This window comes from Coregonus clupeaformis, chromosome 16, assembly GCF_020615455.1.
Source record: "Coregonus clupeaformis isolate EN_2021a chromosome 16, ASM2061545v1, whole genome shotgun sequence".
Classification (NCBI taxonomy): domain Eukaryota; kingdom Metazoa; phylum Chordata; class Actinopteri; order Salmoniformes; family Salmonidae; genus Coregonus; species Coregonus clupeaformis.
In genome coordinates this window covers 6,745,372-6,770,263 of record NC_059207.1, presented here as the reverse complement: position 1 = coordinate 6,770,263, position 24,892 = coordinate 6,745,372, and the positions used below count along the sequence as shown (strand labels likewise).

The following is a 24,892-nucleotide window of genomic DNA, read 5'->3' as shown; positions in this document are numbered from 1 at the left end:
TGGAATGCTAGATGTGCAGAGGATGATGTGCAAATAGAGATACTGGGTGCAAATGAGCAAAATAAATAACAATATGGGGATGAGGTAGTTTGGGCTAATTTCAGATAGGCTGTGTACAGGTGCAGTGATCGGTAAGCTGCTCTGACAACTGATGCTTAAAGTTAGTGAGGGAGATAAGAGTCTCCAGCTTCAGAGATTTTTGCAGTTCGTTCCAGTCATTGGCAGCAGAGAACTGGAAGGAATGGCGGCCAAAGGAGGTGTTGGCTTTGGGAATGACCAGTGAGATGTACCTGCTGGAGCGCAGACTACGGGTGGGTGTTGCTATGGTGACCAATGAGCTAAGATAAGGCGGGGATTTGCCTAGCAGTGATTTATAGATGACCTGGAGCCAGTGGGTTTGGCGACGAATATGTAGTGAGGGCTAGCCAACGAGAGCGTACAGGTCACAGTGGTGGGTAGTGTATGGGGCTTTAGTGACAAAACAGATGGCACTGTGATAGACTACATCCAATTTGCTGAGCAGAGTGTTGGAGGCTATTTTGTAAATGACATCGCCAAAGTCAAGGATCGGTAGGATAGTCAGTTTTACGAGGGCATGTTTGGCAGCATGAGTGAAGGAGGCTTTGTTGCGAAATAGGAAGCCGATTCTAGATTTAACTTTGGATTGGAGATTCTTAATGTGAGTCTGGAAGGAGAGTTTACAGTCTAACCAGACACCTAGGTATTTGTAGTTGTCCACAGAGTAGTGATTCTAGTCGGGTGGGCGGGTGCAAGCAGCGTTCGATTGAAGAGCATGCATTTAGTTTTACTAGTGTTTTAAGAGCAGTTGGAGGCTACTGAAGGAGTGTTGTATGGCATTGAAGCTCGTTTGGAGGTTTGTTAACACAGTGTCCAATGAAGGGCCAGATGTATACAAAATGGTGTCGTCTGCGTAGAGGTGGATCTGAGAGTCACCAGCAACAAGAGCGACATCATTGATATACATAGAGAATAGAGTCGGCCCGAGAATTGAACCCTGTGGCACCCCCATAGAGACTGCCAGAGGTCCAGAAAACAGGCCCTCCGATTTGACACATTGAACTCTATCTGAGAAGTAGTTGGTTAACCAGGCGAGGCAGTCATTTGAGAAACCAAGGCTATTTAGTCTGCCAATAAGAATGCGGTGATTGACAGAGTCAAAGCCTTGGCCAGGTCGATGAAGACTGCTGCACAGTACTGTCTTTTATCGATTGCGGTTATAATATCGTTTAGGACCTTTGGCGTGGCTGAGTTGCACCCATGACCAGCTCAGAAACCGGATTGCATAGCGGAGAAGGTACGGTGGGATTCCAAATGGACGGTGATCTGTTTGTTAACTTGGCTTTCAAATACTTTCGAAAGGCAGGGCAGGATGGATATAGGTCTGTAACAGTTTGGATCTAGAGTGTCACCCCCTTTGAAGAGGTTGCTACAATTTCGGTGGCAAATTTTAGAGAGAAAGGGTCCAGATTGTCTAGCACAGCTGATTTTGTAGGGGTCCAGATTTTGCGGCTCTTTCAGAACATCAGTTGTCTGAATTTGTGTGAAGGAGAAGCGGGGGGGGGGGGGCATGGGCAAGTTGCAGCGGAGGGGGCAGAGCTGGTGGCCGGGGTAGTGGTAGCCAGGTGGAAAGCATGTCCAGCCGTAGCAAAATGCTTATTGAGTAGCAAAATGCTTATTGAAATTCTCGATTATCGTAGATTTATCGTGGTGACAGTGTTTCCTAGCCTCAGTGCAGTGGGCAGCTGGGAGGAGGTGCTCTTATTCTCCATGGACTTTACAGTGTCCCAAAACTTTTTGGAGTTAGTGCTACAGGATGCAAATTTCTGTTTGAAAAAGCTAGCCTTTGCTTTCCTAACTGATTGTGTATATTGGTTCCTGACTGCCCTGAAAAGTTGCATATCGCTGGGGCTGTTCGATGCTAATGCAGTACGCCACAGGATGTTTTTGTGCTGGTCAAGGGCAGTCAAGTCTGAGGAGAACCAGGGGCTATATCTGTTCTTAGTTCTGACTTTTTTGAATGGGGCATGCTTATTTAAGATTGAGAGGAACGCACTTTTGAAGAACAACCAGGCATCCTCTACTGACGGAATGAGGTCAATATCCATCCAGGATACCTGGGCCAGGTCAATTAGAAAGGCCTGCTCGCTGAAGTGTTTTAGGGAGCGTTTTACAGTGATGAGGGGTGGTCGTTTGACCGCGGACCCATTACGGACGCAGGCAATGAGGCAGTGATCACTGAGATCCTGGTTGAAGACAGCGGAGGTGTATTTAGAGGGTAAATTAGTCAGGATGATATCTATGAGGGTGCCCATGTTTACGGATTTAGGGTTGTACCTGGTAGGTTCCTTGATAATTTGTGTGAGATTGAGGGCAACTAGTTTGGATTGTAGGATGGCCGGGGTGTTAAGCATATCCCAGTTTAGGTCACCAAGCAGTACGAACTCTGAGGATAGATGGGGGGCAATCAATTCACATATGGTGTCCAGGGCACAGCTGGGGGCTGAGGGGGGTCTGTAGCAAGCGGCAACAGCGAGAGACTTATTTCTGGAAAGGTGGATTGTTAGAAGTAGAATCTCAAACTGTTTGGGCACAGAACTGGATAGTATGATAGAGCTCTGCAGGCTATCTCTACAGTAGATTGCAACTCCACCCCCTTTGGCAGTTCTATCTAGACGGAAAATGTTATAGTTGGGGATGGACATTTCTGAATTTTTGGTGGCCTTCCTAAGCCAGGATTCAGACACTGCTAGAACATCAGGGTTGGCGGAGTGTGCTAACGAAGTGAATAACTCAAACTTAGGGAGGAGGCTTCTGATGTTAACATGCAAAAAACCAAGGCTTTTACGGTTACAGAACTCAACAAATGATAGCGCCTGGGGAGTAGGAGTGATACTGGGGGCTACAGGGCCTGGGTTAACCTCTACATCACCAGAGGAACAGAGGAGGAGTAGAATAAGGATACGGCTAAAGGCTTTAAGAACTGGTCTTCTAGTGCGTTGAGTACAGAGAATAAAAGGAACTGATTTCTGGGCGTTGTAGAATAGATTCAGGGCATTATGTACAGACAAGGATATGGAAGGATATGAGTACAGTGGAGGTAAACCTAAGCGTTGGGTAACAATGAAAGAGATAGCATCACTGGAGGCACCGATTGAGCCGGTCTCCGCGTGTATGGGGGGTGGGACAAAGGAGCTCTCTGAGGCTGGTTGAGCAGGACTGGGGGCTCTACAGTGAAATTGTATAATAAGAACTAACTGGAACAGCAATAGGCAAGGCATATTGACATGGGAGAGAGGAATAAAGCAATCACAGGTGTTATAAGACAACAACTGGTAATGGCGACGAAAGTTTGGGCTGAGGCTAAACAGATAAACAGGATGGGGTACCGTGTAAAGGAACAGTCCAGCAGGCATCAGCTGTGCAGCTGAGTGATCATAAGGTCCAGTGAACAGCAATAGGTGAGACCGGGAGCAGTTCGAATGGCTGCTACAGCACAGGCAAGCAAGAAGCACGGCAGTTGATTGCGTGTGCTAGCGGGCCGGGGCTAGCAGATGGATCTTCGTGGTCGTCGCAACGGGAAGCCTGTTGAAACCACGTCAGACGATTACGTCGGCAGACCAGTTGTGATGGATCGGCGGGGCTCCGTGTCGACACTAGGAGGTCCCATCCGGTTGACAGAGAGGTAGATAGCCGGGAGATGGGCCTGGCTCGAGGCTAGCTCAAGGCTAACTGGTGCTTGCTAAGGGCGCGGTGGTGATTAGCCAACAACATCCATTCGGTTGCAGCTAGCTATTTGCGATGATCCGGTGTTAAGGTCCAGTGACCCTGTAGTGTAGATGTCTGGACGTCAGACCCTGTCTCTCCTAGCCGTGTCACCCTGTAGTGTAGATGTCTGGACGTCAGACCCTGTCTCTCCTAGCCGTGTCACCCTGTAGTGTAGATGTCTGGACGTCAGACCCTGTCTCTCCTAGCTGTCACCCTGTAGTGTAGATGTCTGGACGTCAGACCCTGTCTCTCCTAGCCGTGTCACCCTGTAGTGTAGATGTCTGGACGTCAGACCCTGTCTCTCCTAGCTGTCACCCTGTAGTGTAGATGTCTGGACGTCAGACCCTGTCTCTCCTAGCTGTCACCCTGTAGTGTAGATGTCTGGACGTCAGACCCTGTCTCTCCTAGCCGTGTCACCCTGTAGTGTAGATGTCTGGACGTCAGACCCTGTCTCTCCTAGCCGTGTCACCCTGTAGTGTAGATGTCTGGACGTCAGACCCTGTCTCTCCTAGCCGTGTCACCCTGTAGTGTAGATGTCTGGACGTCAGACCCTGTCTCTCCTAGCTGTCACCCTGTAGTGTAGATGTCTGGACGTCAGACCCTGTCTCTCCTAGCCGTGTCACCCTGTAGTGTAGATGTCTGGACGTCAGACCCTGTCTCTCCTAGCTGTGTCACCCTGTAGTGTAGATGTCTGGACGTCAGACCCTGTCTCTCCTAGCTGTGTTACACCAGTACCCCTATGGTCCAGTGGAGGCTGGTGTCATTTTAAATCAGAGGACGGGCTCATTGTAACGTCTGGAATTGAATTAATTGAACAGTGACCGTCGTTCCATTACCGTCCCAGCCGTTCCAATGAGCCTGTCCTCCCTCCGCCATTCTCCAAAAGGGTAAACAGCCCCACCAGCCTGTACCATACAGTATGCCCCTCCCATACACCCTCTCACACCCAGCCTGTACCATACAGTATGCCCCCCCCATACACCCTCTCACACCCAGCCTGACTGTGTTTGCTTGTCTTGGCAGGCCGAGTCGCCCCACACACAAAGAGGCCCATTGAACTGCCCTACAGTGTGGGACTGGTCGGTGCAGTTTGACTGCAAGGCACAGGATCTCTTCACTAACCCTTTGTATGCCGAGAAGCCCAAGCAGGACAAGTCTGTGAGGAAATCACACAGGCCCAAGGTAATCTTTCTCTCGCTCGATCTCCAACTCCATTCAACTGTATTATTGTCCGTTTATTATATTCCAACATTATGCTGATCAAATAAAACCTGTCTCGAACAAAAAAAAACTAAAAACTCTTCTATTCCTACCTTCCAGCACCTGCGCCAACTGTCCCTGCCCAGCTCGGCCTTCAAGACCCCCCCTAAGAAAGGCTTCTTTAAAGACGAGGCGGACAGCCTAAAGAAAATCCTCCGTGTAAAGAGGATCAGTCGCTGGATGCTGTCTCCCTCAGACTCCCCTCAGACCTCCTCTTCAGCCAGGGAGTTCTACGAGGCATGGCAGGCGAAACCTCTGGACTACCACGGTCTGCTTCTCCCCTGCCTGGACGGGCCCTCCATACGTGTCTGGATGCAGAGGTACCTGCCCAAAGAGGGAGAGAGCGACTTCCCCCAAAAAAAGCAACTTTTCCTTTTTTTTATTAAATGGCCTATGTGGCATTGATTTGAGTCAAACATTTATTCTACTGTCAAAAGGGACTACCAAGTGTAAATAGGATCATTTTGGTCATAAAGTCAGTCTCGTCCAAAACTGAGATTTGCGAGATGATAGGAATGAAGAGTACGGTAACAGTTTTCCTTAGGTTAGGTTTATTTAAATCATGCCCACAGCTGGCAGCGCCCAAGTAATCATCAATTCGAAGCACAGCTGCACGCAACCTGATCGTATTACCCATGGTCAATTTGGTTTGACATTCGATATGGGGCTCGTTAAGGACCATAAATAAATTACACAATCTACATATTTTAAAAGGTCAATAGCAAAAAAAAACTGACTAACTATATAAATTATAAAAAATTATAAAAATTATTGAAAGCATTTAATGAGACAATTAAAAGATCTACAACATGGAAATATTGTCTCATTTACATTAGCTATCCCCGGAGATTGGCTATCCAAAGTCTAGCCAACTTTGCCATGGTCGCACACCAGCCGGCTGAAGCTAATTGGTGAAATAATTTGGCTAACTCTTCCCACCTGCGAACACACACGAGACACCCACATCAAACCCCCCTCACCCTCGAAACCAACTCACGTTTACTTTTAATTTAGTCATGGCCGCTATCATTTCTTTAATGAACAAAATCTAAAACGAGGCCATATCAGGAAGTGCAGTCACCCTTTAACCTTTATTTCACCAGGAAAATACCCTTGAGCTTAGAAACCTATTGTGCGACATACATACTTATTATATCTACAAATTCATTGTTTTATATAATATTAATATATACCATATTTGACTATAGTTGATACGTTTCTAAAATGAAAGATTCCCTGACCAAGATGGCCGCCATTTGAGTCACATTACTGGGATGTCCAATGGCTATTCTAGTGTTCTGTCTTTCTATGAAAAAGGTACCTGCGCTGGATCCATGACGTCCAGATCCTAGGAGGGGGTCCAGTGGCCGTGCTGAGTAAAGTCTCTGAGATACTGGGGGAGGTTCAGGAGCTGCAGAGAGAGCTGGACCGTCACGGCTGCACTCTAGCCTCCAACCACAAGGGGGCGAGGCCCAGGGCCAAGACAGCGGCGGAGATCGCATCCAGGTCTTCGGTGAGGCTGTCGTCGTCGTTCCCCTTCGTGACGTCGAGGAACTGGTCGTTCAAACCGGCCATACCGACCAGCCTGCTTCAGAGCCTCATGGTGACGGGGATCGCAGGAAACCTGGCTGATCGAGCGGATGATGGAGATGACCTGCAGTCTATGGTCTAGGATAGGGAGTGCATCAGACACCCAATGGGGGAGGCCTGTTACTGTGCCTACTGTATGTACACTGGGAACTAAAGTGTGGTGGTCTGTGAGGTATGTTTCGCAGTGCTCACTGCTCAAAGCCATCGTTGACATGACCATCATGTTTCCTGCTTTAGACAGAGAAAGGCCAAAACTATAGCCTACCATTTTGTGCAGAACTGTGGTGAGCAACATTTAACCTGTTGAGAAATGATCATCTACAACAACAACTGTGACTGAATTATGTCCTGTCGCTTGCTTAAAGGAAATGGCATCTTTTTAAAGAATTCCGAGCTGCCTCTCTGGGTCCATAGTAGACTACTGTCAGGGTAGGAACCGTAGAGCTTTACGGTCTAAAATACATAACTACTGTCCTGGTAGGAACCAATGAGCTAGTGTGTTGGAATGGAAGGGTGAGACTGTGAAGTACCGTGTTGGAATGGAAGGGTGAGGCTGTGAGGAATTAAAGGGTGAGGCTGTGAAGTAATCCTGGTGTAGAGACTTCACTAAACTTTGTTGAATTTATAGGTTTGGCAAGAAGCCAGCAAATATCACTTTAGATTAGCATTAATATGCAGGACTCTAGGGAGCTCACTATTCTGACTAATAGCTTATAGTGTTAAAGGTCACGTCCATGCTTAGGGCAGGACCACATCATATTCACACCGTAAAGCACAGAATTAATCACGATTTGTATGCCTTTTAATTAAATAAAAATGCTAGTCTCTCGATGGAATACCAGAGGTTGCTTAATGGGGTTGAAGCCCGTTTTCTCTCTTGTGCTGCTTCCCAATAATGGACAATCTGTGGACCAAAATCAAATGCAACTATGCCATAAGTGTACAGTATGTGTTAACCAATGAGCCCAGCTGGTATGTTTTATACTGCAGAAAGGGAGCTTCTTTTTTTTCTTTTTTTTAACCTTACAACTTCCATACTGTTTTATTCTTAATCTCTGTGGAATGGAATTCAAAGCCAATATCATACTGTACTGAACGGTCGGCAGGTAGCTTAGTGATTAAGAGCGTAGTGCCAGTAACCGAAATGTCGCTGGTTCTAATCCCAGAGCCGACTACGTGAAAAATCTGTCTGTGCCCTTGAGCAAGGCACTTAACCCTAATTGCTCATGTTAGTCGCTCTGGATAAGAGCGTCTGCTAAATGACTAAAATGTAATGTGATGGTAGTAAGCCTCAGGAATTGAGAAGAAGGCCCTGGCAAAGTGCTCTTTCCAAAAAACTACATTTTGTGCTACTGCACATGTCGCCTGCTGTCTCTCACTCACTAATTCATTCATTCATTCATTCATTCATTCATTCTCTTACACATTTGGAATTATTGTATTGCGTTATTCCTCTGCTGACATATTGTCTGAAAAATATTTCAATCGCATTACGTTGTTGATATACATTGCATCTGCAAAATGATGTGCATGCATACCCAATGTTTCTTTTCTTATTTTTGTTTATCACTGATTTGTTTATTATTGTCAATTGCACATATTGGATCATGTTTTTGTGTAAATACAAGAACAATGATCCTGCTCTTAATATGGTGGTGTATTAGTATTTACTGGACCGTATTGCTTCAGGTTTGATGACTGGTAGTGCTGAGCGATTAACTAACTTTTTTTTCTGTTAATAAACAACTAATTGACCGACTTCGGTTCAATTACTTGAACACCATTTAGTTCGGTTTTTTTTGTGAGCCCAACGCGCCGTTTTCTCTAGACAAATCAAATAATTCACGAGAGAAATCGGAGAAAGTAAATCAAGAACTTGGCTGAAGGAGTTGTAGTTTTCATTAAGCAAATATTCAACCTTGTTCAGCGCAGAAACGTGGTAATTAACTACAATGACCATAATCTATTGCGCCAGTTTGTTCCGGCTAAGAGGCGGGTCAGAGAGGAAAAGGCGAGGCGAGAGGATTAACTGGCGACAAAATCTGTCCAAACTAAGCGCAATGGGTTTATTCTGGACCTAAACTTGTCGCCTGCCTTCCCTCCTTTGGGACAACAACTCCCATTATTAGGGCGGAGACATGAGCGTCTCGTCATTATATATAGATCTCTGGACGGATACACTTTTACGCCTGCTACGTTAGGATAAATACACAGACCACACACAACACAATGACGAGGGACTGAGACAGGTTAAATACACACAGACCACACACAAACACAATGACGAGGGACTGAGACAGGTTAAATACACACAGACCACACACAAACACAATGACGAGGGACTGAGACAGGTTAAATACACACAGACCACACACAACACAATGACGAGGGACTGAGACAGGTGGTGAAAGTATGCCTTATCTACTTTGAAGAACTAGTCAAATAATTTGGTCAGACAGCTCTGCAGCATACTTAGGCAGGCTAGCGAAATAGGATGACTAAAGACAGGACAGTACGGGGAGAACAGAGATAACTGGCTGACTGACTGCTACTGCCTGAGCAGAGATGAGATGATGACTTTAAGGAATAAAACATTTATAAAGTCATCAAATCAGAACTAAATAATATACACAACTGAAATATTGTATTATTTCATAGTAATTTACTATTTTTCTATTGATGTCTACCCAATGTGGACCTGACAGAGACAATGGAATATTTTCAATGTTTTGGCAATTGAATGTTCACAGTTTTTCGCTTTGGAATTTTCATTAAAAAGCTCTAAAATCAATGTAATGTCAATTTTTCATAATGCATTTCATTTTATTTATTTATTTTCTAAATCTAAAACGCTGATTTAAAAAAAAATGTATTTATATAATCAAACCGAACCGACGTCAAAAAGCACTAATCGCTCAGCACTAATGACTGGATTGCTAGGCTGGTTGCTAGGCTGGTTGCTAGGCTGGTTCGATGATTTCCTCTTCCGGAAAATGTACAGTGTGTTTGGTTATTATTGTAATGCAGAGCCCCCTGCTGGTGACAGGAATAACTGCACTCTAATGTCAGGAGGAGGAAGAGTGAGTGAAGGGTTTCCTAATATTGAGTTGCACCCCCTTTTTACATTTACATTTTAGTCATTTAGCAGACCCTTTTGCCCTCAGAACAGCCTCAATTCGTTGGCGCATGGACTATACAAGGTGTCAAGCATTCACCAGGGATGGTGGCCCATGTTGACTCCAATGCTTCCCACAGTCGTGTCAATTTGGCTGGATGTCCTTTGGGTGATGGACCATTCTTAATGCACACGGGAAACTGTTTAGCGTGGGAAAACCCAGCAGCGTTGCAGTTCTTGATACAAACCGGTGCGCCTGGCACCTGCTACCATACCCCGTTCGAAGGCACATATATTTTGTCTTGTCCATTCACCCTCTGAATGGCACACATACACAATCCATGTCTCAATTGTCTCGAGGCTTAAAAATCCTTCTTTGACCTGTCTCCTCCCCTTCATCTACACTGATTGAAGTGGATTTAACAAGTGACATCAATAAGGGATCATAGCTTTCACCTGGATTCACCTGGTCAGTCTATGTCATGGAAAGAGCAGGTGTCCTTAATGTTTTGTACACTCAGTGTATATTAGCCCACACAATAGAAAAGCTTGCCAGATCTGTTTTGTGTTGTGTGACCTTAGGAGTTGGCAAGACCGCACAGATCTGGGACCAGGCTGTAAATGAGCTGATGACTGAAATGGTTCAGTTCAGGACAACTATAGTCTAGTGGCTGCACAACTGAGATGAGTGTCATGAAAGCTTATGACAAACTTAGTTCATTTCTGTTTATATATACAGTGCATTCAGAAAGTATTCAGACCCCTTCCCTTTGTCCACATTTTGTTACGTTACAGCCTTATTCTCAAATGTATTTAAAACAAAATTGTCCTGATCAATCTACACAAAATACCCCATAATGAAACAGGTTTTAGAAATGTACGCAAATGTATTACAAATAAAAAACAGATACCTTATTTACATAAGTATAAGTACCCTTTGCTATGAGACTCGAAATTGAGCTCAGGTGCATCCTGTTTCCATTGATCATCCTTGAGATGTTTCTACAACTTGATTGGAGTCCACCTGTAGTAAATTCAATTGATTGGACATGATTTGGAAAGGCACACACCTGTCTATATAAGGTCCCACAGTTGACAGTGCATGTCAGAGCAAAAACCAAGCCATAGAGCTCCAAGACAGGATAGTGTCGAGGCACAGATCTGGGGAAGGGTACCAAAACATTTCTGCAGCATTGAAGGTCCCCAAGAGCACAGTGGCCTCCATCATTCTTAAATGGAAGAAGTTTGGAACCACCAAGACTCTTCCTAGAGCTGGCCGCCCGGCGAAACTGAGCAATCGGGGGAGAAGGGCCTTGGTCAGGGAGGTGACCAAGAACCTGATGGTCACTCTGACAGAGCTCCAGAGTTTCTCTGTGGAGATGGGAGAACCTTCCAGAAGGACAACCATCTCTGCAGCACTCCACCAAACAGGCCTTTATGGTAAAATGGCCAGACGGAAGCTACTCCTCAAAAAAAGGCACATGACAACCCGCTTGGAGTTTGCCAAAAGGCACCTAAAGGACTCTGACCATGACAAACAAGATTCTCTGGTCTGATGAAACCAAGATTGAACTCTTTGGCCTGAATGCCAAGCGTCACGTCTGGAAGAAACCTGGTACCATCCCTACGGTGAAGCATGGTGGTGGTAGCATCATGCTGTGGGGATGTTTTTCAGCGGCAGGGACTGGGAGACTAGTCAGGATAGAGGGAAAGATGAACGGAGCAAAGTACAGAGAGATCCTTGATGAAAGACTGGGGCAAAGGTTCACCTTCCAACAGGACAACGACCCTAAGCACACAGCCAAGACAAGACAGGAGTGGCTTCGGGACAAATCTCTGAATGTCCTTGAGTGGCCCAGCCAGAGCCCGGACTTGAACCCGTTCGAACATCTCTGGAGAGACCTGAAAATAGCTGTGCAGCGACGCTCCCCATCCAACCTGACAGAGCTTGAGAGGATCTGCAGAGAAGAATGGGAGAAACTCCCCAAATACAGGTGTGCCAAGCTTGTAGCTTGCCAAGAAGACTCAAGGCTGTAATCACTGCCAAAGGTGCTTCAACACAGTACTGAGTAAAGGGTCTGAATACTGATGGAAAGGTAATATTTCAGTTGTTTTTATTTTATACGTTGCACACACAAAAGACAACTTTTTGCTTTGTCATTATGGGGTGTTGTGTGTAGATTGATGAGGCTGTAACGTAACAAAATGTGGAAAAAGTCAAAGGGTCTGAATAATTTTGTGCGTATGGAACATTTCTGGGATCTTTAATTTTTTTTTTAATGTTTGTACTTTTACCCCTTTTTTCTCCCTCATCGCTGCAACTCCCCTACGGACTCGGGAGACGATGCTAGGCCAATTGTGCGCCGCCTCATGGGTCTCCGGGTCACGGCCGGCAATGCGATGCAGTGCCTTAGACCGCTGCGGGAGGCCCGGGATCTTTGATTTCAGCTCATGAAACATGGGTCCAACACTTTACATGTTGCGTTTTTAATTTTTGTTCAGTATATATTGAAACTGATACCCAAATATGAACGTAAATGTCCATATTGAATGCATGCATTTTGACATCTATCCATTTCAGGAATGGCATGTCTCTCATCCACATTGTGGGCACAAGACATTTAAAAATAAGCAATTGACAATCTTTATGCACTTGTACTGTAGTTATGAAGTTATTTAGAAAATAAAATGAAAACTTTTATTTTCTTACGGACCAACTGCACTGCTGCCTACTGTACTTGAATGAAATTGTCTTCAGAGAGCACTGAATACAGAAAAATAAAATGCATTGTTGGTAAAATTACAGATTAGAGGAGTGATTATCTGGTACTTTTGTAGTATTTCTTAAAGTTTCCAAAAGTGTTCCCTGAAAATGGCATACTACATCTCTCTCTCTCTCTCTCTCTCTCTCTCTCTCTCTCTCTCTCTCTCTCTCTCTCTCTCTCTCTCTCTCTCTCTCTCTCTCTCTCTCTCTCTCTCTCTCTCTCTCTCTCTCTCTCTCTCTCTCTCTCTCTCTCTCTCTCTCTCTCTCTCCTCTGTGTGCATCTTGCTAGCTGGCACTCAAATGGAGAGGGGCTCATTGGCTACAACGCGAATTGCTAGGGGGCTGGCCCACGTGGGGGAAGAGGTAGGGAAAGTGTCACAGCACAGTTTACAGAAAAACAGTCGCTTTCAAACTAGGGATTTCGTGACTAATTGAGGTAAGACAGTAATTCTGCTCATATATTATGCACGTATGAACTACACATTGACACATCCAGGCCAAAAGCGGGAGGTTTAAAAAAAAGTAGTTAATAGTCGCCAAAGTTCCAGTCTTTAACTGTATTGTTTTATATTTTCTTTGCACTACTGATGTCTGAATCACCTACATTGTCTCCCTGCCTGATACTGTAAAGAACATCACATTTGTCAGATGATCAGTGTGTATCATAAAATGTTAAACCCAGTCATAGCTTAATTAGATTGCTGATGATTATGCAATTAAAAGATTGCAAACCCTGGTTCACTGCTGATCTCAGAGCCCTGCACTCAGCCGAAAAGGACTGTATACAGTGCATTTGGAAAGTATTCAGACCCCTTGACTTTTTCCACATTTTGTTACGTTACATCCTTATTCTAAACATTTTTGTAAATGTTTTTTTTCAGCCCTGGTGACTTTTCTACTCCAAAATGGATGAAAATAAAATGCTGACGCCATTCAAATATAATTTGTCCCTCCATGTGCCTAACAACTCCATGAGCCTAACAAAATATTGATCCATATTTTCAGGCTGCTGTTATTTGGCAATAAGCATTATCGGTCACACTCTATTTGGACAGTCCGGAAAGTCCATCTGTAGATGCTCTACAGATGGTCATACTATCAACAAACTTTCTGTTGATAAGCAACTGTTTGCTAAGGTTAAGGTTAAGCTACACTAAAGCTACCCTTAAGAAAAATATAGTTTACATTTAAAAAGTAGTTCACGACATCCAAACTAATTTGTGATAAATTATCATATGTTATCTGAAATGTCAGGTTACAAATTGCAAGAACGGATCACTCTGGAGTAAGACGTTAACAGAATGTGTAATTTAGCCTATTAAACACAAGACGATGTTTCAAGTGACCGTTATGAAGGGCTGATGCTGAAAGGAGAGTCTTGCCTACTTCACTCTTTAATGTTAGCAAAAACAGTAGTGTGTAGTTCCAGTAGTTAGCTACACCGCTACATGGTGAAACAGTAGTGTGTAGTTCCAGCAGTTAGCTACACCGCTACATGGTAAAACAGTAGTGTGTAGTTCCAGTAGTTAGCTTCACCGCTACATGGTAAAACAGTAGTGTGTAGTTCCAGTAGTTAGCTACACCGCTACATGGTAAAACAGTAGTGTGTAGTTCCAGTAGTTAGCTACACCGCTACATGGTAAAACAGTAGTGTGGAGTTCCAGTAGTTAGCTTCACCGCTACATGGTAAAACAGTAGTGTGTAGTTCCAGTAGTTAGCTTCACCGCTACATGGTAAAACAGTAGTGTGTAGTTCCAGTAGTTAGCTACACCGCTACATGGTGAAACATTTACATTTACGTCATTTAGCAGACGCTCTTATCCAGAGCGACTTACAAATTGGTGCATTCACCCTATAGCCAGTGGGATAACCACTTTACAATTATTATTATTTTTATTTTTTATTTTTTTTGGGGGGTAGAAGGATTACTTTATCCTATCCCAGGTATTCCTTAAAGAGGTGGGGTTTCAAATGTCTCCGGAAGGTGGTGAGTGACTCCGCTGTCCTGGCGTCGTGAGGGAGCTTGTTCCACCATTGGGGTGCCAGAGCAGCGAACAGTTTTGACTGGGCTGAGCGGGAACTATGCTTCCGCAGAGGAAGGGGAGCCAGCAGGCCAGAGGTGGATGAACGCAATGCCCTCGTTTGGGTGTAGGGACTGATGAGAGCCTGAAGGTACGGAGGTGCCGTTTCCCTCACAGCTCCATAGGCAAGCACCATGGTCTTGTAACAGATGCGAGCTTCAACTGGAAGCCAGTGGAGTGTGCGGAGGAGCGGGGTGACGTGAGAGAACTTGGGAAGGTTGAACACCAGATGGGCTGCGGCATTCTGGATGAGTTGTAGGGGTTTAATGGCACAGGCAGGGAGCCCAGCCAACAGCGAGTTGCAGTAATCCAGACGGGAGATGACAAGTGCCTGGATTAGGACCTGTGCCGCTTCCTGTGTAAGGCAGGGTCGCATCTCCGAATGTTGTAGAGCATGAACCTGCAGGATCGGGTCACCGCCTTGATGTTAGGGGAGAACGACAGGGTGTTGTCCAGGGTCACGCCAAGGCTCTTCGCACTCTGGGAGGAGGACACAACGGAGTTGTCAACCGTGATGGCGAGATCATGGAACGGGCAGTCCTTCCCCGGGAGGAAGAGCAGCTCCGGTCTTGCCAGGGTTCAGCTTGAGGTGGTGATCCGTCATCCATACTGATATGTCTGCCAGACATGCAGAGATGCGATTCGCCACCTGGTTATCAGAAGGGGGAAAGGAGAAGATTAGTTGTGTATCGTCAGCGTAGCAATGATAGGAGAGGCCATGTGAGGATATGACAGAGCCAAGTGACTTGGTGTATAGGGAGAATAGGAGAGGGCCTAGAACTGAGCCCTGGGGGACACCAGTGGTGAGAGCACGTGGTGCGGAGACAGCTTCTCGCCACGCCACTTGGTAGGAGCGACCGGTCAGGTAGGACGCAATCCAGGAGTGAGCCGCGCCGGAGATGCCCAGCTCGGAGAGGGTGGAGAGGAGGATCTGATGGTTCACAGTATCAAAGGCAGCAGACAGGTCTAGAAGGACAAGAGCAGAGGAGAGAGAGTTAGCTTTAGCAGTGCGGAGAGCCTCCGTGACACAGAGAAGAGCAGTCTCAGTTGAATGACCAGTCCTGAAACCTGACTGGTTTGGATCAAGAAGGTCATTCTGAGAGAGATAGCAAGAGAGTTGGCTAAAGACGGCACGCTCAATAGTTTTGGAAAGAAAAGAAAGAAGGGATACTGGTCTGTAGTTGTTGACATCAGTGGGATCGAGTGTTGGTTTTTTGAGAAGGGGTGCAACTCTCGCTCTCTTGAAGACGGAAGGGACATAGCCAGCGTTCAAGGATGAGTTGATCAGCGAGGTGAGGTAGGGGAGAAGGTCACCGGAGATCTGGAGAAGAGAGGAGGGGATGGGGTCAAGCGGGCAGGTTGTTGGGCGGCCTGCAGTCACAAGTCGCAAGATTTTATCTGGAGAGAGAGGGGAGAAAGAAGTCAAAGCATAGGGTAGGGGCAGTGTGAGCAGGACCAGCAGTGTCATTAGACTTAACAAACGAGGATCGGATGTCGTCAACCTTCTTTTCAAAGTGGTTGACGAAGTCATCCACAGAGAGGGAGGAGGGGGGGAGGATTCAGTAGTGAGGAGAATGTGGCAAAGAGCTTCCTAGGGTTAGAGGCAGATGCTTGGAATTTAGAGTGGTAGAAAGTGGCCTTAGCAGCAGAAACAGATGAAGAAAATGTAGAGAGGAGGGAGTGAAAAGATGCCAGGTCGGCAGGGAGTTTAGTTTTCTTCCATTTCCGCTCAGCTGCCCGGAGCTCTGTTCTGTGAGCTCGCAATGAGTCATCAAGCCACGGGGCTGGAGGGGAGGGACCGAGCCGGCCGGGAGGATAGGGGACACAGGGAGTCAAAGGATGCAGAAAGGGAGGAGAGGAGGGTTGAGGAGGCAGAATCAGGAGATTGGAGGAGAAGGATTGAGCAGAGGGAAGAGATGATAGGATGGAAGAGGAGAGAGTAGTGGGAGAGAGAGAGCGAAGGTTGCGTCGGCGCATTACCATCTGTGTAGGGGCAGAGTGAGTAGTGTTGGAGGAGAGCGAGAGAGAAAAGGATACAAAGTAGTGGTCGGAGACATGGAGGGGGAGTTGCAGTGAGATTAGTAGAAGAGCAACATCTAGTAAAGATGAAGTCAAGCGTATTGCCTGCCTTGTGAGTAGGGGGGACGGTGAGAGGGTGAGGTCAAAAGAGGAGAGGAGTGGAAAGAAGGAGGCAGAGAGAAATGAATCAAATGTAGACGTAGGGAGGTTGAAATCCCCCAAAACTGTGAGGGTGAGCCATCCTCAGGAAAGGAACTTATCAAGGCGTCAAGCTCATTGATGAACTCTCCAAGGGAACCTGGAGGGCGATAGATGACAAGGATATTAAGCTTAAATGGGCTAGTGACTGTGACAGCGTGGAATTCAAATGAGGAGATAGACAGATGGGTTAGGGGGAAAAATTGAGAATGACCACTTGGGAGAGATGAGGATTCCTGTGCCACCACCCCTCTGACCAGATGCTCTCGGGTATGCGAGAACACATGGTCAGACGAGGAGAGAGCAGTAGGAGTAGCAGTGTTTTCAGTGGTAATCCATGTTTCCGTCAGCGCCAGGAAGTCGAGGGACTGGAGGAGTAGCATAGGCTGGGATGAAGTCAGCCTTGTTGGCAGCAGAATGGCAGTTCCAGAGGCTGCCTGAGACCTGAACTCCAGGTGTGTGGTGCGTGCAGGGACCACCAGGTTAGAGAGGCAGCAGCCACGCGGTGTGAGGCGTTTGTGTAGCCCGCGGAGAGGAGAGAACAGGGATAGGCAGAGGCATAGTTGACAGGCTGTAGCAGATGGCTACAATAATGCAGAGGAGATCGGAATGAAATGAACTAAACATCTGGGAAAGGAGAGAGCAGGGCCTCCCTCACCAAAAAACTCCCAAATATAACTCTCCCAACTTCCACCTCAGAAACTATAATTGTTTCACTGAACCACCCGAATAAAACTCTCCCAACTTCCACTTTAGAAATTAGGAATTGTTGTAAACTACAGCGGTTCAATGTTTCAAGGAATAGACTCAACTTACTTTATTCAGCTAGCTAACTATGACGCCATAGCTAACTAGCATGCTAGCATCCAATAACACACAGTTTAGCACCAGTACTTGGTTACAACAAACTACCAATAGTGTGTTAACACACTAAACAGATAATTCGTGTCCGTGTCTAGTTCTTTCATAACGCAGCAATAATTAAACGTTGGCTAGCTAGCACAAAGATATTGTATTTAGCTACTACAGTACAGCTAGCTGGTAGTGTTGGCTAGCTAGCAATGGCTGCTGTGTTGACTTTGTTTGAAAAACGGCGTCGCTGCGAACGAATGTAGCTGGCTAAAAGGATATTGTATTTAGTTGACCGCCGAATACAAAAGTAACCTACAATAACTACATACAACAACTACCCACAACAACCCACGATGCCTAGCTACAATACCCAACTACAATCTAAATACATAGTTTAAGCCTTACTCGACAAAGCCCAAGCTATGCATAAAGCCAAACTTACCCGACGCCAGCTGTCTGGGTGGCAGACAAGAAGACATTGGTCTTCTGCAATCAGTAGCTGTAATTAAGTACAGTAGCTACTAACTACCTAACGTTAATGCTTCAGATAATGAGGTTAGAAAAACAGCTGAATGGTAGGTAGCTAGCTGGCTTAATTACAGGTACTCTTAAGCGTGAAATAACATTGGAAACAACTATCCACAGTTGCTAAAAGTTACCAGTAGCTACCCGCTAGCTCTATCGGTCCAGGCAGTGGGTTAGCTAGCCTCGTGCTTCACCGGGCTCACTCGAATACAATACTTACCTACAATAATTACCTACAAAACTACCTAAATAAACTACCTACAATACCTAACTACAATACCTACCTACAATCTAAATACATGGTTTAAGCTTTACTCAACACCATATAAGAAGCCAAGCTTACCTCCTGCTAGAGAAAACACAACCTCACCCGACGTGATCCTCATGACAACAAACAGTAGTGTGTAGTTCCAGTAGTTAGCTACACCGCTACATGGTAAAACAGTAGTGTGTAGTTCCAGTAGTTAGCTACACCGCTACATGGTGTTCCAGTAGTTAGCTACACCGCTACATGGTAAAACAGTAGTGTGTAGTTCCAGTAGTTAGCTACACCGCTACATGATGAAACAGTATGTGTAGTTCCAGTAGTTAGCTACACCGCTACATGGTAAAACAGTAGTGTGTAGTTCCAGTAGTTAGCTACACCGCTACATGGTAAAACAGTAGTGTGTAGTTCCAGTAGTTAGCTACACCGCTACATGGTAAAACAGTAGTGTGTAGTTCCAGTAGTTAAGCTACACCGCTACATGGTAAAAACAGTAGTGTGTAGTTCCAGTAGTTAGCTCACCGCTACATGGTGAAACAGTAGTGTGTAGTTCCAGTAGTTAGCTACACCGCTACATGGTAAAACAGTAGTGTGTAGTTCAGTAGTTAGCTACACCGCTACATGGTGAAACAGTAGTGTGTAGTTCCAGTAGTTAGCTACACCGCTACATGGTAAAAAAAAAAAAAAAAGTGATTAACTACTGAAAACACTACCTAGATTTGAATTTAGTTCAACTACCACCAAGCTACAGCAAAATGTAGCTAAATTAGTAGTTGAACTACATGTAGTTCACTACTCCCCAACAATGGTTAGTCGCCCCGTAGCACTCACTTCTGTCATCATGAAGTGCTTTGAGAGGCTGGTTAAGGATCATCTCACCTCCACCTTACCTGTCACCCCAGACCCAATTCAATTTGCATACCGCCCCAATAGATCCACAGACGATGCAATCGCCATCACACTGCACACTGCCCTATCCCATCTGGACAAGAGGAATACCTATGTAAGAATGCTGTTCATTGACTATAGCTCAGCCTTCAACACCATAGCACCCTCCAAGCTCGCCATTGCTCGGGGCCCTGGGTCTGAACCCCTCCCTGTGCAACTGGGTCCTGGACTTCCTGACGGGCCGCCCCAGGTGGTGAAGGTAGGAAACAACATCTCCACTTCGCTGATCCTCAACACTGGGGGCCCCCACAAGGGTGCGTGCTCAGCCCGCTTCCTGTACGAATGACTGCGTGGCCACGCACGCCCAACTCAATCATCAAGTTTGCAGACTACACAGATGTAAAAATAAAAATAAATAAATTGGTACTTTAGCAGACGCTCTTATCCAGAGCGATTTACAGGAGCAGTTAGGTTAAGTGCCTTGCTCAAGGGCACACCGACAGATTTTCACCTAGTCGCTCGGGGATTAGAACCAGCGACCTTTCGGTACTGGCACAACGCCAACCACTAAGCTACCTGGCCGCCCAGATGTCGTAGGCTTGATTACCAACAATGACTACACAGCCTACAGGGAGGGAGGTGATGGCTGCCGCACCAACGGGAGAGGTTAACGGTACTTGGTGGTGATCTCATTGAGTCCTCTGTAATCAATACACGGACGTAACCTCCAGCCTCCTTTGGCACAAGAAGATGCCTGCAGACACAGGAGAAGTGGACGTGCGGATGAAAACCTGTTGAAGCACCTCCTGATGTACTCCTCCATGGCCTCAGCCACCGACAGAGGTTGGATGCATCTGCGCGGGGCGCAGAGCCTGCAAGCAGGTCGATGGCACAGTCCTAGGGGCGGATGAGGAGGGAGAAAGGTGGCGCAGGTTTTGGAAAATACCTCCAGCAGGTCCTGGCATACCTCCGGAATGTTGGGGCTGAAGGGGCAACCACAGGACTCTCAAACCGACGTAAACCACAGGGGACGGAAATCAGGTCCTCGGGCATTCGGGTGCCCAGTCCGTGATTTTCATCCTCGACCGTGAGATGGTGGGATTATGGCGCTGGAAGCCAAGGGAGGCCGACTGATGATCTTGTGAGCTGGTGCACTGGTAATGAAGAAGGGGATGTTCTCCTGATGGACTGACTCCACGGTGAGGGTGAGTGGTTTGGTGGATGTGTGTGATGGTCCCGAACCTAATGGCTGAGTTACGAGGCTTGAACCGGGAAAGGAGAGGAGAGCGGGTATGAGGTGATGTTAAGAGAGGAGGCAAGAGTCTGGTTAATAAAAATCCGTGTCACCGGAATCCACTAGCGCTGTAGAAACAGCACAAGAGGGACAGCCAAATAGTGTGATCGACACCAAAAAGGGTTTGGCAGAAAGTGATGAAGAGGGAGATACACACCTGCCCCAGGAGGTGGAAGATCACGTGACTGCCCCCTCTGCCGTGGATCCCGAGTTGGAAACACCGACACTGCTGGAGCTGGTGCCCTCCTTGACCACAATAGAGACAGAGCCCCCAGCTGTCTGCAGCCGCGGAGGGGCGTGGTGACCCCTACCTCCGTGAGTTCAGGCTCCGATCCAGGGTTCACTGAGGGAGGGAGAGAAGCGAGAGTGCCGACGCTCCCGAAGTAGGTTATCCAGACGGATGGCCACCGCGATGAGTGCATCCAAGGTGAGGTTGTCGCCTCAACAGGCCAGCTCTGTCTGGACCTCCTCGCGCAGTCCCTTGAATAGCGCACGAAGCGCTCGGCTCATTCCATCCACTGGATGCTGCTACTGTCCAGAAGGTGAGTGCGCACTCGCAGCAGTCTGGACACGGAGAGGGAGAGAGACAGAGAGAGAGACAGAGAGACAGACAGAGAGAGAGAGAGAGAGAGAGAGAGAGAGAGAATGTGTGAAAACACCCCAATCTCCAAATGCTTTTGGTAACAGGCAGAAAAAGGTTCATGTCAATCCACTGAGGCAAAAAGGACAACGCCTCATTTAATTCAATAAGAGAAAAGTGGACAGTTGAAAATAAAGAGAAGGGAGGGCCAGAAAAGTTGTGTCGGAAAAGATTTGGTGAAGTTGTAAAAGAGGATGATAGCAGAGCCGCGACACGTTATGTGTGATGATTGTGAGGCGCTGTGCAAATTCGACAGTCACAAGAGACGGGACTTCAAATAGGCCTATGGAACGCCAAGGGAACTGTAGCCTACTGTTAAGATGGGTTAAATGGAAACTGAAATCTGGACACTGACTGTACGCTTATAACCGCTCACATAGCCTTAATATTAACTCCTGCAGAATTGAGCATTTCTTGCTGTAAAATGATCCACCAAATGTAAGCTACATTTTCACTCTGGAACAGGGAGGGAGAAATATGATTTCTTTCAGCATCTTGAGAGAATGCGAATGTGCAGTTAGCACCTCTACAGATGCTATCTAATTTACCTTTATCAGCTGATTAGTATTTCAACCACATCAAATATGCATCTAAGCCGAACTGAACTCTTATCAGAAACATGTTGGGTTGTTTTTTTCACAGCATTCTATTTCCTTACAACGGTCAAACTGATGTCATTTGGAAATTTAGCACAGGAAATCCTTTCCCATTTTTTTTATTTATTGCATTTTCCTGGTCCCTGAACGTCTGCTCCGTGAAAGAGGCAGAGATGACAGAGAGAGAACTTTACCTTACCGATGTCAACTATGACGCCAGAGAAACCGACGTCAACTAGATTGAAGCATTCATTTATGACGTCACTCTGGTGAGCAAGGGTTTATTTATTCTTCCAGGGCAACATGTAACGACAGAAGAGAAGCAGCATGTATCTAATTATAGACAAGTTGGACTAACAAATAGCCGACTCAACATGTTCGGGAATTATAAGCAGAAACGAATCTAAATCAGACCACCAAAAACTCCTGCACACCCGTCAAAAAAGAATACGCTATGCCATCTGACTGTAATTAACCTATAGCGTGTTTTCTATTGAAATATTTGTATGAACATAACAAGATTCAACAACTGAGACATAAACTGAACAAGTTCCACAGAAATGTGACTAACAGAAATGGAATAATGTGTCCCTGAACAAAGGGGGGTCAAAATCAAAAGTAAACAGTCAGTATCTGGTGTGTGGCCACCAGCTGCATTAAGTACTGCGGTGCATCTCCTCCTCATGGACTGCACCAGATTTGCCAGTGTATTGCTGTGAGATGTTACCCCACTCTTCCACCAAGGCAACCTGCAAATTCCCGGACATTTCTGGGGGGAATGGCCCCAGCCCTCACCCTCCGACCAACAGGTCCTAGACGTGCTCAATGGGATTGAGATCCGGGGTCGCTGGCATGGTAGAACACTGACATTCCTGGTGTTGCAGGAAATCACGCACAGAACGAGCAGTATGGCTGGTGGCATTGTCATGCTGGAGGGCAATGTCAGGATGAGCTGCAAGGAAGGGTATGACATGAGGGGAGGAGGATGTCCCTTAAGCACAGCGTTGAGATTGCCTGCACGTGACAACAAGCTCAGTCCGATGATGCTGTGACACACCGCCAGACCAGGACGGACCCTCCACCTCCAAATCAATCCCGCTACCCAGAGTACAGGCCTCGGAACGCGTCATTACTCGACGATAAACGCTAATCCGACCATCAACCCCCTGGTGAGACAAAAACCGCGACTCGCCCAAGAGCACTTTTGCCAGTCCGGTCTGGTCCAGCGACGGTGGATTTGGTGTGCCCAAGGCGACGTTGTTGGCGGTGATGTCTGGTGAGGACTGCTCTTACAACAGGCCATACAAGCCTTCAGTCCAGCCTCTCTCAGCCTATTGGCGGACAGTCTGAGCACTGATGGAAGGATTGGGTGTTTCTTCCGCCCAGAGGGAAAGGGAGCTCCACGCCATGAAACTGGGGAAAATACCCAATTTGCTTTGCTCTCAGGAACAGGGTGCCATTGAAAGGAGTGATTTACTGTGGTCCATTATTATTAATGAACTGTAGAGTTTAATGGACTCTGAGGTAGAACTGGGTTAATTAAGAGCATAGAGTTAGATTTCTTGTTACTGGGCCAGGAATTGAATTGGGTCATCACTGTGTGTGTGGGGTTTGTGCATGTTTCAAGGATTTAGGGCCTTGTCATGGTTAAACCAAACATGAGAGTGTGTGCAAGACGGGGGATTGAGTGATTGGTTGGAGTTCTATGTGCATAATAAAAGTCGATTTAGCCGCCCTCGGAGACAAAGGAAGTGGGCGAGACAATAAAAGAGCGGGAAACTGAAGAGGGATATATAAGATGGAGGGGAAAGCGTAAGGGGGTGCCAATCTGCAGAGGTACCGGCTTTGTTGAAACTTTAATAAAGTCAGTTCTTGATGCAACAAAAACTCTGTAAGACCTTATTTGTAATAAAGTAAAGTGGTTATTTTCCACAACATTACCGGGTGGCAGTGAGGGTGGACAACTGTTGAAGATTCCCGGTGTCTGTGACCGCCGTTTGGTATGACGCAGGCCCGGTGCGAGCGTGGAAACAGAAGAGTCACCGCCTGTCCTTTTTGAGTTTTGATTCTGTTAGTTAACTTAAAAACGACTCACTAGCCATGGTTATCAACATGACAATGGTTCTGCTATTTAAGTGATAGTTTTACTGTCAAATCCATGAGCTGGTGTGTGGCCAGTGACTTTACAGAGAGACTGCCCTAAATGTTCAAATGCCATTTCACTGACTCCACTTTCTAAGTGGTTCAAGTCCTGCGCATCCCAGAGTGTGACAAAAACAACAGTAGCAAAACCAAAGAGCATTGATCTGTTTTAAGCAATCAATCTTATGCCATCTTTGTTAATATGTGTATGTGAAATATCACGCCGGAGAGTTAGATGAGATGCAAGCACAACCTTACTCAGGTATGTTTCAGGTCACGCACATCCTAATCAGACACCATAATGCACCTGTTTATCTACCCTAGATAGGTCCTCGCAGCGCCACTCTAGCGTTGGCAGTATGCCCATTATCTCAACAATCGTGATGAGTATAAACTTTTATACTAACCACCAATCTGACCTCCCGAGTGGCGCAGTGGTTCAAGGCCTGCATTGCAGTGTAGTGTGCCACCAGAGATCCTGGGTTCGAATCTAGGTTGACAGTAGCCGGTGCGCAACCGGGAGACCAATGGGCCAATTGGCCCAGTAGGGGAGGGAATGGCCGGCAGGGAGGTGCTCAGTTGGTAGAGCATGGCGCTTGCAACACCAGGGTTGGGGGTTCAATTTCCACGGGGGGCCAGTATGAAAAAGAATAATGTGCACTAACTGTGAAGTCGCTCTGGATAAGAGCGTCTGCTAAGAATGAATGTAAATGTAATGTTTACAAAAAGCGACTGTTTAAAAAATCTGCGTTGTGAAAGTATTTCTGCATTGCCTTTATCTTCCCAAGCAAATGAAAATACAAAGCTATTTCTCTCTATTGTATCATGAGGGCACATTTGGGCTGATACAAAACAGGTTAAAAAAAATGCTGCAAAA

The 24,892-nt window shown here is 46.3% G+C and overlaps 1 protein-coding gene across 1 annotated transcript in view; it reads left to right on the top strand.

Annotated features, from left to right (window-relative positions):
- mtmr12 (myotubularin related protein 12) overlaps positions 1–7,465 on the top strand; it is a 27,846-nt gene extending 20,381 nt beyond the window's left edge. The window contains exons 14-16 of the mRNA XM_045225900.1: positions 4,810–4,968; positions 5,107–5,366; positions 6,364–7,465. Of these exons, the coding sequence (XP_045081835.1) occupies positions 4,810–4,968; positions 5,107–5,366; positions 6,364–6,718 (774 nt within the window). The 3' untranslated portion in view covers positions 6,719–7,465. The remainder of the gene's footprint in view (positions 1–4,809; positions 4,969–5,106; positions 5,367–6,363) is intronic.
- The last annotated feature ends 17,427 nt before the right edge of the window (positions 7,466–24,892 follow it).